The sequence below is a fragment of the Rhinolophus hipposideros genome (assembly GCF_964194185.1).
Source record: "Rhinolophus hipposideros genome assembly, chromosome: 16".
In the NCBI taxonomy this organism is placed as follows: Eukaryota; Metazoa; Chordata; class Mammalia; order Chiroptera; family Rhinolophidae; genus Rhinolophus; species Rhinolophus hipposideros.
The window spans coordinates 47,712,877-47,730,856 of NC_138062.1; the positions used below are offsets into that span (position 1 = coordinate 47,712,877).

General features: G+C 52.8%; 1 protein-coding gene across 6 annotated transcripts in view; it reads right to left on the reverse strand.

The window, feature by feature from the left end:
* Nucleotides 1-17,980, reverse strand: part of NFIX (nuclear factor I X) — a 94,861-nt gene that overhangs the window by 68,175 nt on the left and 8,706 nt on the right. Inside the window, exon 1 of one of the 6 annotated variants that reach the window (XM_081075554.1) lies at nucleotides 119-940. The exons of 3 other annotated variants lie outside the window; for them this stretch is intronic. In XM_081075554.1, the coding sequence (XP_080931680.1) occupies nucleotides 119-121 (3 nt within the window). In that variant the 5' untranslated portion in view covers nucleotides 122-940. Of the gene's footprint in view, nucleotides 1-118; nucleotides 941-17,980 lie in introns of those variants that run through there. 2 more of the 6 variants (XM_081075547.1, XM_081075549.1) reach the window with 2 other exon arrangements.

Below are 17,980 nucleotides of genomic sequence, written 5' to 3' on the forward strand. Positions count from 1 at the left end.
AGAGGGCCAGGCTCTCGCTTTCGGGTTTTTTTTTTTTTTGCTTGTTTGCTTGTTTGAAGTTTAAATAATAATTGATTTCTGTTTACAAAAATAAAACTGGAAAAAAATAAATAATTACCATTGATCTGAAGCACCCGGCAAAGCCCAACGCCCGATTCTGAGCTTCTGGACTCAACAGAGTTGTGAGTTGGGGGCGGGTGGGGGGAGGGGGGAGGGGGAGGAGCAGGGGAGGAAGGTAAATGTTTTAAAGGGGGTTATTATTGGTGTTCTGGGGAATAGGGGCCGGGCTTGGGTGGATTCTCAAACCCTTCCCCCTCCCCCCCACGCTCCATTGCACAGAAGGGGGAAATTAATATTTTTTTTGAAAAGGAGCAAAAAGAAAGAAAGGTCAGGGATAGCAAGCAGAGAGAGGGAGCGAGCCAGTTGCCACACACGCCAGGTAAACAAAAGCCAACAAATTTTTTTTTTCAATTTTGCCCCCTGTGCATCCTCTTCCAGTTAAAAAAGAAAAAGAAAAATATGCAAAATTTAAAAATCAAAATCTACCTCCCAACGCCCCCAACCCACAACACGCCCTTCCCCACCCCCCGTGCAAAACAAAACAAAAACAAAAACCAGGAGAGGGAAAAGCAGCAGCTGAAGAAAAAGGCTTTCGGCTTTGGCAGCGGCACAGGGGTGTAAACTTGGGGCTGCCTCCCTCCGCCTCTGAGCCTGATCGCCGGCAAAGGGGGAGCTCGCAGATTCCCGGGGAAGGGGACGAGTTCGGACCGGCTGCAGACCGTCTCTGGCAGACGCGTGCTAAAGAGAGAGGGAGCGAGGGAGGGAGGGAAGAAGAGAGAGAGAAAGAGGGAGAGAGCGAGGGAGGACGTGGATGGTGTGTGTGTGTGTGTGTGTGTGTGTGTGTGTGTGTGTGTGTGTGTGTGTCCGCGCGCGCGCCCGCGCGCGCTGCTTGGGTTTTGGGGTGTTTTTTTTTTTTTTTTTTGCTTCTTTTCTCTCAAACTCCCTCTCTCTCTCCCCTTTCATGCTCAATCCCTATCCATTTGGTTGTGCCAAAGCCAGTAAAGGGGGGGAGGAGGAAGGAGGGAGGGAGGGAGGGAGGGAGGGAGAGAGAGACAGAGAGAGAGAGAGAGAGAGAGAGAGAGAGAGAAGGATCCACCTATTTGGCAATGAGACATCCTGGAGCAGCCAATGGCTGCGTCCGAGGGGAGGAGGAAACCGGGCGAGCAGGGAGGGTGGGGAGAGCCCCCGGCAGTTGGAGACCAAAAACAATTTGCCCAATCGACAAGTTCACGTCTAATGAACAAGCAAAGTCCAGCAGTTATGAATTTTTCATTCCAGGCTCCCACTCGGGTCCATTTGGCAGCGGCCACCCAGAAAATTTGAAGTGGGTGGGGTGGGGTGGAGGCTAGGATGGAGGAAGACTCGCAATTTTTTTTCAAGCCAGAAAAATAAATAAATAAAGGCCTGACTCCCGCGGGCTGGAGGGCAGGCGGGCAGGAGCCCCAGAAGGCCTTGGGGAAAGCAGCTGCGCCTTCTCTCTGTGTTTTGGTTTCAGTCTCTTTCTCTCAGGCCTGCACACTCTTTTTCTGGTTCTATTTCTTTTTTTATTTATGGATCGCACAGGGGCGAGTGGAAGTTTTCCTCCCCGGCCATACAGGAGCCGTGCTATGAATAGACAGAGAAAAAAGAGAGCTCCAAAGTGTCGATGCCAGCAGGACTTCCAGGGCAGGGACCCGGTGCCCAGGGTGCAGCCACCTCTTCATCTTGGGGTCTGGCAGCTGCTCACAGGAGCACTCCCAGACCAGGCGGCCTCCAGCACCCCGCAACTCCCTTCCCCAGCCCCCCAGCAAGCTCGGCAGCCTCCCTGGGCCCACACCCAGCCACGCACGCTCCATTAGCGGTGACAAGGGAGGCCAACGCAATGCAGCTCGGCTCGGGAAACTGCAACAGTTTATGAAAATAGCCTCCTGTCACAGCACTCCGCTGACAAGCACTCCATGCAGCCACAAACACAACAGCCAACCCCGGGAGAAGTGACAAAGGCAGGAAGATGGACACTACTTCCCAACACTGAGTCCTACTGACGCCTCTCCCCAGCACCCAGAGCTTAATTCTTTGCTTTCTCCTGCTCTGTCTCCTCCACTTGACTGGTGTTTAGTGTTTCTTGGTTGGAGGAGGGGAATACTCATCGTTCCCCCAATTCAATTCAGACTCAAGGGCCTGAATCATATGGAGCAAGGTGCAAGAGCATAAAATAAGAAACCTGAAGGGAGAGAAATAAGAAAGCAAACAACAGAAGAGAAAGACAAGGAAAATTGAGACAACCTTGGGGAAACTGAGTCACTGAGAAGCGGCCCACCACGGAGTCCCTGTACCTGGGCCTTCCTCCCAGGAAGGCCAAAAGGCGAGCATTGCAGAGGGAAGCCAAAGTGTGTCTCCAAGAGGTTCTCTCTGGGAGGGGCTATTGAGCAGCCTTGCCTCAGGCCTTTGAGAGGCAATAAGCAGGATACAGTTATTAAAGAAACAAATTGCAGAGGAGGATGAGAACATCACCAGGGAGAGACTGATCCTGCTCAGGGACCATCCCTACAGCTGCCCTCTGCTCAGGTGAGCTCAGCCCTCAGCTGGCAAAGAAAAAAAGGTCACTGCTCACTGGCGCCCCTTTCTTTCCCATCTGAAACTCTGTGCTTGGTGGCCTTTATGTTCTGCGAAAAGGTTCCCGGAAGAGTGCCTGGGGTGTGCCAAAACAAAACGTGCAGCCCTGGACTGGCATTGAACCCTGACAATGGGAAAGGTGCCACCCAGCACCTGGGACCCCAGACCTGGGACTCCAGTCTGGGCCCTGAATGGTCTGAAGTAAGCTCGTGGTTGATCCTGACTGAAACCGTTAGAGGAGAAAGAGCGGGAGGCAAATGTCATTTTGGACAGGCCTCTTAGGGTGGTGTTCAATAATTAACATCATGTTAATAACCAGCTTCAGTACAATTAGCCAAAGATGTTAGCTGAGTGACATAAGATACCAGACCGTGCCTCTCCACCTTGAGAGAAGCAATCTTACTTTCTAAAGTCGAGATGAAACAGTAGAAACTACAAGTTGAGTTTATATTTGGCACGGCGGTGTTTTTCTGGTATTTTGATTTACACCAAATATTAGACACCGAACAGAAAATGGCCAACGTGAGCCTCCTGGAGAATTCTGGTATGTTCAGTCTCACAGACCACAGTGCCGAGTGGAAGAGACTCGCTGAACAAGGGTTGATTCTGAATCTGGTGGTACAACTACGGTAGGTAGGTGGCGGGGAGATGGCAGATGGAAGGATCCACATGGAAGTTAGAGAAGCAGGAGGAAATCCGTGATTCACTCCTGGATGGAGGGAGGGATCAAAGGTCGAGGGAGTGGTGGAGAGACTGGACATAGAAGTGACCTAGGAGGGCCAGTGGAGTGTCTCAGTGGAGCCTCAGGAGCAACAGGCCCTTCCTAGGACAATCATCAATTGTCTTTCTTTTGCCAGGGGCCATAACCTTGAAGGTAAGCAGAGAGGATTCCCAGGAGAGCAGTGTTCTCCCTTCACCCAGTTCCCCCAGTAGAAGAGGTATTCCGAATGCTTGGGGAGGGAGGGGAGAAGGTCTCCCTCTCTCTCCAGTGGGCACACACAGAGAAGAATCTCGCTCAGGTTCCATTAGAAACACTTGGCACACCTCCACCCATGCAGCCCCCTTCTCCTGCATGCCACTGGTGGTGGCTCTAAGCCCTGGGCACGCCCCTCAGGAGCACCAGACAAAGGGGGACTGTCCCCCTTTTGTTAAGAGAGTGGAGGCTCCTGTTGGAAGATTACCTGTCCCAGACCCAGACTCCTTCCCTTCTCCCTTCCTGCAGCCCCCTGCTCTCCTGCAGGGAGCTCAGTTGCTCAGCACCCTGAACCCAGATTAAAGCCAAGACAAAAACCCTCAGACAACACAAGATTTCTCCAGGGCTGAGTTACCCACAAGTCCAAGGGTTCATAGGATAGAGGGAGCAAAAGGACAGGCAGGCCTCTGAGGAAAATGAGAGGGGAAAGGAGAATGAGAATTAGAAATAACCAAAAACAAAGAGGAAAGGAAGTTAGTGAGGCTAGTGAGAGTAGTGAGCGGAAAAGAAAAATAAAAACGAGAAGGGGAAAAAATAAAGGAAAAGCAGTGAAACTTTTGGGGGAAAGTTATTTTCCCCATTTAAAAGAAATACCGAGAAGCCAGAGATAAGAATTTAAAAATTCACGAGCTTTTGGTTTGTGGAAAGCAATTTTTCTGCCTTTGTGAGGGAGAGGCCTCTCTTGTTATTGTCGAGTATATAGAATTTGATGTAAAAAAAAACAGCAACAGTTTACACTGAAACACTTCTAAAATACCCATGCTAGTTTCAGCCATCACTAGGAGAAATGTGCTCCCAAAAGGAAAAGACTGAGCAGGCCATCAAAAAAAAAAAAAAAAAAGGAATAGAGAGAGAAAGAGCGAGAGAGGGAAACCAAGCCTCAAGAGAGAGAAAGCCAAAACTGCAAAGAGAGAGAAGGATGACGATGGAGGGGAAAAGGGAGCAGAGAAAAGACAAGGGCTCTGGGACCGGACCGGGGGAACAAAAGCTAAGGAAAATGACTGTTTCTGTCGCAAGAAAGTGAAACATGTGGTTTTCCAAAATTCCACAAAACAAATGAGGCCTTGTGGATTATTTAAGGGAAAATAGAAAAATAAGTACAGAACCTCACATATACAGTATTCAAAAGTATTCAGGAAACAAAATAATTTTCCCAGACTGAGATCAGCATCTTAACTGGCCCATACCTGCTAATAGTGAAACATCTAGAAGTGCAAGAAGTTGTATCTTTAAAGACAGGGCCACTGTTTGGAGGTCTCTTTATCTTAAAAAAAAAAAAAATCCTATTTGTCCACATCCTGCTTGCTTTAAGGCCCAGGTTTATTTTTTTAGATCCTAGATACATGCTAATTTTATATATGTATATATATATATATATATATATATATATATATATATATATATATATATCCATGTTAATTTGAATAACTATACACAGTTACTGCAAATAATTGACAGCCTACACAGAAATTAACAGATATTTCAGTATCTATTTTACTACTGCATATCAGCAGCTTGGGTAAAAAAGGACATAGGAAATTTTAAAAGGCCCCAATTAGTCTGCCCAATTCCTAGCATTTTATAATTCAGTCTTGGACCGAACCACAAAAGCAGACTTCGACTTTGTATCTCCGAGATCTCCCATCTTGTCCCACAGAAGGGACACAAGAAGGCAGTGGCCGGCCTCTGGGACAGATAGAGAACTGTAGGCAGAAAAAGGAAGGATCACGGCTGCTTGTCCTAGAGGTAGGTGGGGCCTCCCCTCTGGTGGGGTGGGGGGCAGGCTGGAAGGGGCTCTGCCGCCAGAGTAAAATCATCCAAGAGTCCGGAAAAGCCAGGCATGGAAACCAGAAATGTACTTTGCGAGGAGACTCGGAGAATTTGGATAAAGCGGGTTTTTGGCTGCCTTGGGCCTGTTTTCCTCTGCTCAGGAAAGGCGGCCCCGCAAGGTTTTCCCAGCGTCCTCACGCTGGCTGAATGGATTTGCCCCACACCCCAGTGCTGGGTCTAAGACTGGGCCTGTCTCAGAACCAGGCTGCACACTACTCTCCTACAAAACCGCCCCCCCTTTGCCCTTCCTTTTCTCCTCCTGACTACAAACCGGGAGTAGTGGTCTGGGATCGGGCCAACAGGCAGCCTCGTTCTGGCTCTAAACGCTACCCTGCTCCAGGCACATCTCCCCTCACCCTCCTGGCACCGAATGAAATAGGGTAGGAACAGGAGACTGGGGGAGACAATCTTTTCTCTCTAGTGTAACTGGAAAGTGTTTACTTTCGTCCTCTACAGGGGATGGGAAACAAAACCCTGGTCTTTAATTCATTATTTAGCTTGAAAGTTCCTTGTGTCACCAAATATTATAGAAGTAAAAGCCTGGAAGACCAGAACCCTCTCCTCCAATCAGGGGGGCTATGTGGAGATGGGGACAGATGACAGCCGAGAGCTTCAAAGGGCAAGGGCAGTGCAGAGCCTGTGCCTCATCAACCTCTTAGGCCTGAAAAGTGTCACGCCAGGTGGCCAACAGCCTTGGAAGAAGGAAGAACCCCAGGGCCAGCTTTACAAGTTTCTCTAAAAGAACTGAAAAATGGACAAAAGGCCAGGGAAGGGAAGACCAGCACGTGAAGATGACCTCTGCGCCCAGCACACTGTGAAAACGTCCACAGGGCAAGAGAGAAGGCAAAAGGCAAAATGTTGAAAACTTGCTGGAGGCAAACTGCCAACTACTGACCCCCCAAAAGTATTGGGGTGCCTATAGGGGAGATGTTCCTCTCCCTACCCCCTACCAGGAGTTCTGCACCTCAGAGACTCCACCGGCAACCTTGCCAGGCCCTCTGCCAGAGCTCCACCAGGATCCGCTGTGACACCCTTTTGCTTTATTAGGTCTATTCCCCCTGCCACAGGAGAGAAGGGTCAGGGTGAGTGAGGAGAGTTTCTCTGAGGCCCTGTGCCCTTGCCTGGTCTGCGCTCCCCGCACCCTTGGCCTAGAGAGAGCCTCTTTCTTGCAGTTGCTGCGGCAACAGGCAGTGCCCAGAGCCCAGGGCAGACAGCGGGAGGCCGGGATGGGAACAGCCCAAGGTTTTCACAGCTTCAGGGCTCAGGAGAGCTGGGCGGGCTCTGTCTGGGCAAGTGGCTTCCCCAAAAAGTACAATTTTAGGAGTTGGAAGGAAGACATTTTTCAATCCCTCAAAATGTATCGCTCCCCACAACTATTTTATTATCAGGATCATTGCCAAAGAAACTCAAGAATCCTCATTCCCCTGGTGTCTAACCCCTTTGGAGGCTGGCACGGAGGGTGCCTGGAGCTCAAGACCGTGCATACCCCTCGGCCACAATCCGTTCCTCCACGGCTCCCTTTCTTTCTCCCCCTCTCTCCCCCTCTGTGTCCTCCAGCTCCAACACAAACTGTTTGCACGGGAAGTCTCCCTCTATGACCCGATTCAGCACACACAAGAGAAAACTGTGGGCGACAGACCCAACGTCCTAACGAACTTGAGTTAATTAATGCTAAGGAAGAAAAGAGGCTCCCTCGCTCTGTTGAATCACGGTTCACTAGCCCTTTCAGTTTGCTGTGGGTGGAGGAAAAAAAAAGAACTTTTTGGTTCAAATATTTTTGGGGGGCGAAAGGAAAACAAAAACACCGCAGAAGGGCCTCAGAGGGCGAAGCTGTCAGTACCGAAGCTGTCAGTACCTGCCGGGAGGAGCAGAGGCCAAGGCAGCGAGTGTCCTCCCCCAGCTTCTGGCCTGAGCGGCAGCACTGGAAAAGCCAAGAGGGTAAAGAAAAGGGAGGGGATTATCAATTGATTTCAGACCTGTTCAAATAAATTGCTCCAAATATTATACTGTCAGACTATAAGATATATATATATATATTTTTTTTTAAAGCTCAAACCCAACAACTCGGTTTGAGTAGAGCCGTGAAAATGTTTTAACATTGCAGAAAAACGAAGTACGTATGGCACGCATACAAAAAATTTAAGTGTGCAGAAAAAAAGAAGAGGTGGTAATGGAGGGGCAGGAGAACAGCTGCAATTTTGCTTTCCAGATGTTGACAGCAAAATGTAATTGGCAAGTAACTTCCTTCTTACCACTTTTTATCCTTTGGTCCTGAGATGTTAAAATACTACAGCTAGGCTTAAGTCTGCAGGCGGTCTCCAGGCACTCTGCACACGTGGACAGGTCAGGAAGCCTCATGGGCCACACGCGTGCGAGTTTTATTATCAGCCCACTAATTTTTACAAGCCCTTCCACCATCCCTTAGCAGGGAAGCCTGAGCAAAGCAGGCTGGAGGACATTCTTATTTAAATTATTATTATTATCATTATTATTATTATTATTATTTTGTAATGCACAGCCTTTACTTTTGAGACTGGGCCCTCCTTTTTTAAAAATAAACTTTTTAACTGAAGTGTGGCAGGTATAAAGAAGAGCGCACAGCTCTAAGTCTGCTGCATGATACATTTTCACAAAGTGAACACACCTGTGTCACCCCACCCAGGTTAAGGAATAGAACATTTTCAGCACTGTTGAACGGGCCTTGAGTTTTTAAGCTATAGAGTTCTTGCAATTCATATGCCTTAGAAATAGCTCCTGCCCACATCACTAACTTCACGTTTGAGCACCTATGTACACATGTGTGTTACAAAGCATGGTGCAGTACTAATGTGACCACAAAAACCCATAGTGAAAAAAAGCCCCTTACCTCCTCACTGCTGCAGAGGGGTTTCTATACCTCACTCACTCTGTGCCTCTGATCCCATCAACAGGGCAACCAACAGTGCAGCAGCGTTAGCACCCTAGTGAATGAGTGTGTGTGGGGTGGAACAGTCAGGGCCCACCAAACTGAAAACCTGAACAGCCATAGTGACGGTGGGGAATAAGCAGGCAGGAACTGAGGGGCCTCTGTACATGTGGGTCATGGGGGGAAAGAGGCTCTGCAGAGTCCGGGGTTCCTGACAATCGAGGCACAGCTGCCCTCAGCTCAGTCCATACGAGCCTTGCAAGGAGAGGAAGGGGGTGGAAAAGGCACGAAGGGGGCCTTGAGAGTGAGGGGGTCCTGGGGCCGGGTTGCCGCGGAAGGGAGGCCCAGCCCAGCGGCATCTGCCTCCCCCTTCCCTGGCTCCAACCCCAGCTGGCTCCCCCCTCACTTTCACTCACACTAAATTTACTTTATAATTTTAAAATTAAATTTTTTAAAAAGCAGGAAAGAGAAAGCACTTGAAGGCAAAATACCTCCCACAATATCTCTCCGAGAGGAGGAAAAAGTTTCTGCTTATGTAAAAAGACAAATGCAAGGGATCACTGAAAAGTAAGCATCGAATAACAAGGAAAATAAAAGAGAAACACATTTAATTAAAAACACCTGAAACAAATAAATAAATAACTCCCTTTGCAAGGCAAAGGCACTACACAGCCACTGGCGCCAGTGGGCACCAGCCCTTACCCCCATTTCTTACCCACTCTCCCCTTTTCTTTTCTCTTAGGCAGCTGCGTGTTCCCCAAGCACTGCGGAAGCCCCTTTTCCTTTCCAGCCGTCCACCCCACACCTGGGGGAATGACCAGGGCAGCCTTTTAGCCTGCCACCAGCCTGGAGCAAACCTGTGCAACCCTGACAAAGAGCCTGTTCCTCTATTTCCACATCTTCCCAGGCGGTGCCCACCAAAAGCCCTGAACCGTGCACTCTTGCTCCAGATCTAGGCCCTGTGGTTGGTGGCATTGTCCTGGGGCTGGACGCCAGGCCCAGCCCAAAGTGGGTAGCTCTCTCCCCTATCAAGGGTGTGGGGCTGCCAAGGCGGGTTCTTGAGGACCGCATTTTCTTTTTCTACTGCATATTGGGCTGGGAAGAAAGAACTATTCAGCTTAATTGAAAATATGACATGGGATCTGAGCTCACTGAGCCTGTGATCTTTAGAAGCAGTTGATTACTTGATCCCTTTTTTTTTGGGGGGGGTGTTCAAAGTAGGCGTGGAGACTCTGCATCTGAGACCCCCACTGGTCTTACGCTCCCACCAGCCTCGCCGCCTGGGAAACGCGCCCTCGGCTGGCACGGGGGTACCAGAGCCCAGAGCCCGGCTCCTTTCTTCCTTTCTTTCTTTTTTAAATCGCTCTAGCGCAAACCAGGCAGTGGGTCAGGGCCCAGAGGCGGGGGAGGGAAGAGGAGAGGGTTGTCTCTGAAAGAGGGTAAGAAAGGAAAGCGAGGTTCCAACTCTGGGAGAAGAACGGCCGCCGCAAGTTTCCCGGCTTGTGCCAGTTTGGGGATTTGCGAATCAGACCGGAGCGGAGGGAAAGGCGGGTGAGAAAAAAAGCCCGCATTAAAACCAACCAGCTCTGCCTAAAAGCGCACTTTCCACTCTTAAATAAGACAATGCTGAAAGGAGAGGAGAGACGAGTTATTTCTCACTCTTTAATTATTCCAATGCTTAGCGTTATTAAAAAAACCACACACATTAGCCAATGATATATTCTAACCTTCAACAAAGCTGGTATTTTTCTCTGATTACAGACTTTGCCGTGGCAAACCCGGGCTCCAAAGACAGAGACAGCGCAGAAGCGCGCTCCTAAATGGGACACACTTTTATTAAAATCGTAATAATCCTTGCAATTCTATAGTGCCTTTTCAGCGGTGGAGATCCCAGGTGCCCCACACCGAGTTCTACCAGGGAACCTGCGACCAAAAGCTCAGTCGAGAGGCAGGCAAGGCTCGCCAGCTCCACGGAGTGCCACGGGCACATATTTTTCTTTCTTTTTTTTACAGTCTGTTTCCATCATTCACCTTTCTTCTCGTGCTTTTTTTTTTTTAAGTAAAACTCCTTTAAATTTTTAAAATACCTATTTTTAAGAGGGAAAAGATGACCCAAAATATAAGGGGGGAGAAGGAGCTAAATGTGATCTGGGAGCTTGAGAGGTGGGCAGGGGAGTTGCTGCTGGGATGGGCAGCCTCTGGGTCCAGGGTGCCCCAGATCACCTCCCCCAGCGCAACTGGAGCAGGGTGAGTCATTTGCACGTGGAAAAAGAAAAGGACCTAACACCACCAACGCTCATTTAAGTAATTCGGGTGATGAGAAGTTGGGTTTATGACTGGCTTCCGATGGGGCCGCTGGGAGGCCCCTGGGCGCTTTCTCTGAATGTCCAGGGGCTGCTAGGGCTCTAGTGGGTGGCTGGGGGTGGGCATTAGCCGGACACCAGCCTCCTCCTCCAACAGGTTAAGTCGGGCCCATTGGGCGCATACCGTTCTTTTTCCATTTTTCCACCTCCTCCCCAGGCCTGCCCAGGAAGTGCTGCAAAACAGCTGGTAGTAATGGCTGGGGAGACCTTAGCGCCCCAAATTCAAGAAGCCCACCTGAGAGGAAAAGCGGTGTTGAACAGAGAATCTGGGAGAACTTTTTTTTTTTTTTTTTTTAATAAAAGGTTCTTGGAGGCTGTGCAACTGCGCGGCCTGAAGGCAGAGGAGAGGGAAAGGGAAAGCGCATTTTCTGCCACTTAGTCACATTTTTTCCCCGTGCTCGCTGGAGGCCAAACGCCCCCAAACCCAGCCAACCCTCGAAACAAACTAAAAATCTCCCCTGGTAAATTTCCCCACCCTTATTCCCAAAAATGAGGCGGCGTGGAGTTAAATGGAGAGGCTCCCGCGAGCCCTGCGGTCTGGAGGCGGTGACACCGCACCAAGCGGCGCGAAGAGGGAACCCTCTCCAATGGACGTCTCTCAGTCGCCCTCGGATTCTGGGGCACTTAAACCCAAAAGTCCCCGGAGCAGCCGCACACAGAAAAACAGGGCTCATCAACGTTGCATTCATTTCCAAAGCCCTCACGAGCATTATCCCGTCTGGTATGAGTGGGCACAGGAGGGAAACTGAGGTAAAGGCGGCCCTGAGTCCTACCCTGCGCGCCTGGGAACTAAACCCGTCTGGAGGCCAAAACGCCCGCCTCCATTTGAGCACCTTATGGCGACGGCCTTCGATGCTGCAAAAGGCCAGCGCCCCGGAACGCTAACCACGCGGGTTCTCGATGCCTACGTCCGGAGTCACGAGTTTTAGGGTTCGCTGTGAGGGGTGAGGCCGCGCTGGGCAGTAGGGAGCCGCGCCTGCGCAGTGTGGGGTCAAAAGGACGCAACAGGGGACACCCTTCTCACCCTGGGTCTACAAGGCGACACCATTGGGGTGCCCCGTCTATCGCAGCAGCTCCTTTACACCTGTTCACAGTGTCCTGTGACCTGCCCGAAGGGACAGCAGTCCTCACTCCTCGTTCAACGCCTGAAGCCAGACATTAGCGATCCAACCCGGTGCCACAGGCGCTTCCCACCTCAGGGTTCTCCATAAGCCTCTTCCCGCCTTTTCGCCTCTGCGCCCACGCGCACTTCCGACCTTGTTCAGGGCCTGCTGGTGGCTGGCGGCGCTCTAGGGCCCCAGAGACAGCTGTCCGCACCGTCGAGGCTGTGCTGTCACCTCCCACCCCGTGGTGCCAGGGCAAGTGACCTTGACAGTCAGCACCCATGTTCTGCAGCGTGTAAAGCATACAGTCCTCCGTCCACCCGAGGTTTCCCCACTACCTCTACCTACCTGTGTCCGCCCCCCTAGACGTGAGCCAATTGCAGCGGGTCCCGCAAATGCTACGGGCAAAGAACACCTGGGAGGTGACAATGAAAGGAACCCATAGGCAGAGGGCACCTGCCGATGGGCACACCCAGGGGCTAGCGCACAGGGCACAGGCACACGATGTGATTAACGGGTGGACTGGGTAGGCTTCATGGCGATGTGGGGGGCTGAAAAGGGAAGCATGCAGGGCCATTGTACTGTAACTTTATTCGGCCAGGTTGAGGCACCGAAGGGAGTCCTGGGACACCCCCACATCTGTGTTAAGGAATGTGCTTGTATTTTAAGATATCTCCCACACCTCCAAAACCCACCCACACTTACTCCTGAGGTCCATGGTTTGCAAAGGGGACCCGCCCCCATGCCCTGGGTGCACCTGAGGGGAAAGCCAGGAGGGCTAGTAGCGCAGGGCCTGAACTGCCAAGCTGGACTCAGGGGGCAAATGGAAGTTTCGCCTGAGGAGGGGAGAAATTAAATGGCCTCTTTGTGAAGAGGAATTGCGGTCCGTCACTCAGGATTAATTTAAGCAGCAACAGCAAACACACCAAAAAGCAACATCTCGCCACCAGCACCCACCCCCGCGATTGTGTTTCGGGGAGGACCTTTTCAGGGGAGGAGGGGGTGTTCCTGGCCTTTAAAAACATGGGGCATCCACAATCGGAAAGGGAAAGAGCTCCCACCTCGCCCCACATCCCTGCTTGGTGAAATGGGTTTTGCAGGTTTGGGAGGAAGCCGAGTGGGGGTGGTAAAAATCCAAGTACAGACGTGGAGCAGGAATGGGAGGAGGTTCTTAACATATAAAAATATAGAGAGAGATACAAATTTTCAATATAAATATAGCACACGCAGGGGAGCTACTGGGCAGCCTGGGTCATCTTACCTGTGCCCCCAGGGACATTTGGGAAAGCGGTGTTCTAAGAGAAATGGGGGCGGTGGGAATTAGGCCTCCATTTCCCAGTCCCCTCCCCCAACAACCTGAATGCAGCTTTGGAGCCAGGTGCCCAGGGCGGCCTGGCAGGTGTGCGATTCACGTGAAACACACGCATATGCAGGCTGGGAAGGTGAGTGCCACGTGGGCACCAGCGGCTTGTACAGGCTCAGGGACCCACCTGAGCACGACCCCCCATGGGAATGTAGGACAGTACTTAATGGGTGCAAACGGGGGTGGGGGAGAGGGGAAAGAGAGGAGAGAGAGAGAGAGAGAGAGAGAGAGAGAGAGAGAGAGAGAGAGAGAGAGAGAGACAGGGAGAGATCGGGACCCCGATGATCTGCTGTTGGGCAAGGGCATGTTTATGGGCATGTGCTACCTGGCAGTCCCATTGGGCTGTCAGGCCTGGTTGTGCATATAAGCTGGCGGTGCCTGGGATCCCGGTCGGGCGCCCAGCAAGGGCATACTGGACCCCAGGCAGAGCCACTCTGAAGGATCTGAAGGAGCGTGCTTCTGTGCATGCATGTATCTTAGTGCCCGCTGAGGTTTCAGACATGGGCGCACGTGCGTCCGGGTGTCCCATCCGGCCGCCACGCAGAACTGTGCGCATGTACTTGCACGCGCCCTAGGAGTGGCCACGTGCGCCCGGGGCCACCGTCGTGGCTGGGTTGAGCCCGGATCTACCCCCAAGCGGGCCAGGGGGCAGGGCCGGCCGCCCCGCGGGCTTTGGCGGGATGTCGTCGGAGCAGTGTTGGTTTTGGCCGGGGTAGCTCTAATGGGGGAAGCCCCGGGGAGCGGGCGGGGGTGGAACAAAGAAGAAAAAAGCAAGGGAAGGCGGACTGCAGAGGAGGAGGAAGAGGAGGAAGCGCCTTGGAATGCGGAGGGCCCTGGGGAGTAAGGGTGCAGGGTGCCTGAGGCTCCTGGGCCCGGCTTGCGCGGAGGGGGCCTAGGAGCCCATGGCTGCCACTTCTCCCTTGTGAACAGGCGCAGAGCTTTTGAGGACCCAGAACTTTTCTGCCTCCCTGGCCCCAGCCAAAAGGCTCCTACACAAGGAAATGTCACAAGTCAGCAGGCTGCACCGCAGTGGGCTACAAAAAGCCAAGTAGCATTTGGGGTGGAGGGCATGGCTCAAATTTCCTCAGCCAAGGTTAGACAGTTTGAGGGCCCTTCCCCTGTTTCTTGGCTGTACTGCTTAGAACCTCACTTTTCCCAATCTGGGGAATGGGAAGGGAATTTCCATGGGGTAGGTCAGGAGGGGTGGCTTCAAGTAGATAGGAGTGGGTTGAAAAGCAGGATGACCTGTTTGAGTCTTGCTTGCCCTGTGGGCCTAATTCCTGCCACCCTACTTCTAGCCCCATGACCTTGGCACTTGACTTTCTGGCCTCTGTTTCCTCATCTGTAAAACAGGTTACTCATATCTGCCTCATATTGGGAGGGTTAAAGGAGGTCACGTGCACCCGCCCATTGCCCTGGCATAACTGCTCTGGAGTTGGTAGCTGTTATTTTTATTGTGAGGAGTCTATGGCTGTGACAAGCTGTGATGCTTGGTGTGATCGCGTGAGGCTGGCTGTGTGTGCGACTGTGCTGCTGTGTGTGTGCGCGTGTGACAGGTTGTGTGTGAGACTGTGCGTGGACGACAGATTGTGCCGGTGTGTGGCAGTGCCTGTGACAGGCTGTCACTGTGTGACAGACTGCGGGTGGTGGGGTGTTGTGAGTACCGACTGTGAGTGGAGATGAGGCAGTGTGTGGGGCTGGGACCGGGGGACCCCAGTGAAGCTACCTTGGTAAGGGTCTGGCTGACAGTAAGACTGGGAGGCTCTTACGGACTGTGGGGGGGGACGTCTAGTGTCCCTGGGGCCTCGGCCTTTCCTTTGTGTTGAGTGAGACCCCACCAGCTTGCAAACCTCAGGAGGTGACAAGTCCGAGGGACCCTATGACAGAGCCTCACTTTTACCTACTGTGTCAGCTCAGATGCCAAACCCCAGCTTCGTGCCTGGGTTTGTGGGACCCCATGAGGGTCATCAGTGACCTCCAGGCCTGGAGGACTCCAGGCCTGGCTGGCTTTAATGAGGGACACACACCCTGAGCCTGTTTTCCACACTTTCCCTGAGCTCCAGGCCTGAGCAGGGCTGGTAAAACCAGGAGAAGGAGGGATTTGGGGAAAGATCAAGAAAAGCCGGGAAATAGAGAGAGAAGGTTAGAAAACCCTGGGACCTGGAGATCCCGGAGCTGCTTGGAGTCCAAGCCTCTAGTCAGGTGGATGCAAATCAGGTTTGTGGGCTCAGGACTGGCAGCCATGCCAGCAAACACTATGAGCCCTGCTTGTACCCCGACCCCATGCTCAGCCCGTCGGCTTTTCGGGACTCACACCTCAAATCAACCCTGGTGGAGGGACAAGAAAAGCCAGGCATTTTCCTACTCAGTGTGGGATTCCACTTCGCACACCACCCAGGCCCACCGATTCCTTCTACAGTTGGGAAAACTTGAGTCTGGGAGAGGAGAGGGGACACTTCCTAGCACCCAGTCATGACCAGGAGACCAAAGAATATAGGACTCCAGGCTCTGAGAAACCTCCAGCTGGAAAAATCCTGGGGCCCATGGGCGGGGGGCAGCACCCTACGAACCCCGCCCTCCTCCCTTGGGGTGTCAGTATGTGGATGTTGTGTGTGTTAGGGTGTGTGCCGTGGTCCACAGTTGTCATGCACCTGGTGTGAAGCCACATGATGTGTGTGTCCCTCTGTCAGAGCGCGCCTCTGTGTGTCTGTGTGTCCATTCAGGGCCAGCCCCTGTCACCGAAGGGGGAGAGGCATGGAAGCAACCCCCCCCCGAAAGTGTGTCTTTGATACTTGCAGCCTCGGCAGCGAAAAGCAAGTTTCCACAGGGCCGTCTTGGGCTGAGGCCAGGCCGTCCTCAAATAACATTTGAAGTTACTTAGCAAACTTTGTTTAGTGCCGAGAGAGGCACAGGCAGCGGGCTGGGGGGGGCAGTAAACCGGTTCCTCCAAAGTCCCTTGGCCCTCTGGGGGCACAAATGCCCAATGTGGGGCTTGGTTTCCCACCCCAGCTCTGGGGAGGAGAGCAGGAACTTGAAGCCTTGGGGGAAACTTGGGGGACGAGGGGGTAGGGCATCCTACAGATGTAGCCTCCCTTTGGAAAGTCCAGGCTCTGGCTAGGATAGAAAAGCCCACCCTGGTCTCCTGGTTGCCCAGAGGCTGACACTGAGCTTCAAAGGGCTGACCAGAAATGGAAGGGTCTGCACTTTCTCTGCCACCCCTTTTCTGCAGCCTTGCTCTGCCAACCTCAAGGCAGGTGGCACAAGCTGCTTTGAAGCATGTGTCCCCGTCCAGACACACACACGCAAGCACTCAGAAAGTCCTTGGTGCCCACATGCCCAGCCCCTCAAGCTCTCATTCCCAGGATCCCAGCCCTAGGCAGCAGAGATCAGTGATGGCGATGGCGGAGGGTTTGGGAGTGAAGTTGGCGCCTATGGGGGGGGGAGGGGAGGAGATGCCAAAATGGTGAGCCATTACAGGAGAGAAAAAGAGGGAGGGAGGAAGTGAGCAGGAAGATGGGAGCCAAGCAGGCATCATCACCGAGTTCCAGGCTGCAAAGGGGCAACGGGAAAGCAGTCTGGGCGTGGTAGCAGGCAAGGGGGACAAGACCCAGGTGGCACAGGACAGGCAGGGGGCAGGGAGGCACCCAGTGTTCCCCCACCCCCACCCTAAGCTTCAAAATGGAGACTGGCAGCAGCAGCCGCTCGGCTCTGCCCGGGCATGGGGTGGGGGTGGCGGGCAGGCAGGGTGCCAAGCCAAATGCCACCAGCCTGGGCATGGTGGTTGCCAGCCAATAGTGCCGACCCCACCAGCCCCAGCCCAGGGCCCTCATGCCTGGAGCTTCAGGGTTGGAGGAATATAGGGGTCCAGCAGAAATCAGTGGTCTGGCAGACAAAGCCAGGTCCCCCCCAAGCCGTGAACAGGTCCCCAAGACCCTACAAAGATGGCGCTGCCTGGCACTGCCAGGGTGACGGGCTGCGGTAAAAATAAACTGGGCCCGCCCCGGGGGAGCTAAATCGAGGGGCCCAGGTGGAAGTGCCACTCCAGGCCGCCAGCTGCCCCTGCCCCACCCCCAGGCTCAGACAAGCAGGGATGAGAACGCCCAGTGCCCATTGAGGCCCAGTTTCTGCACAGGAGCGGTCCCAGCCATCTTGTCCTCAGGTCTGGGGCAGGCAGCATACATCGTATCTACAAGTACACATAATGGGTGACCTCAGGCTGCAGCAACAATAGGCCATGAGTTCAAGGCACAGGGTAGGGCGACCATGCTAAGCCACATACCCTTGACCTCCAGACTGCCCCTTTGAGAGGGACAGGGCCTACACTTGAGCTCTGGCAGAGGGACTCTGAGTTGAAAGTCAGCCTCGCAGACCATCTCTGCTAAAACCGCAGCTGCCCAGCACTTCCGTGGGCACTACCTGTTCTCTCCCTGTACGTCTATTGCTGCCTCAAGTATTGGACACTCCCTTGTTTATCGGGTTCATTGCCCTCCCACCAGGGCTGGCACTTCAGTTGATTTTGCTCCCTGCTGAGCCCCCAGGGCCCAGGACAGGGCCTGGAACCCAGGAGGTGCTTGGTAAATATTTGTTGAAGGAATGCACAGGCCCCCGGCTGCACCCCTAGCACGCAGGCTCCGGCTGGGTGCCCAGCAAGGTGTGGGACAGGGCGTTAGGCCCTGCTGGGATGAGGGTGAGCCTAGCCAGTGGAGGTGAGACAACCATCTACTCTTATTCTGAGTGTTGGACAGAAGAAGATCTGATGGTCAGTGTGGTAAGGAGGATTCAAGGGCC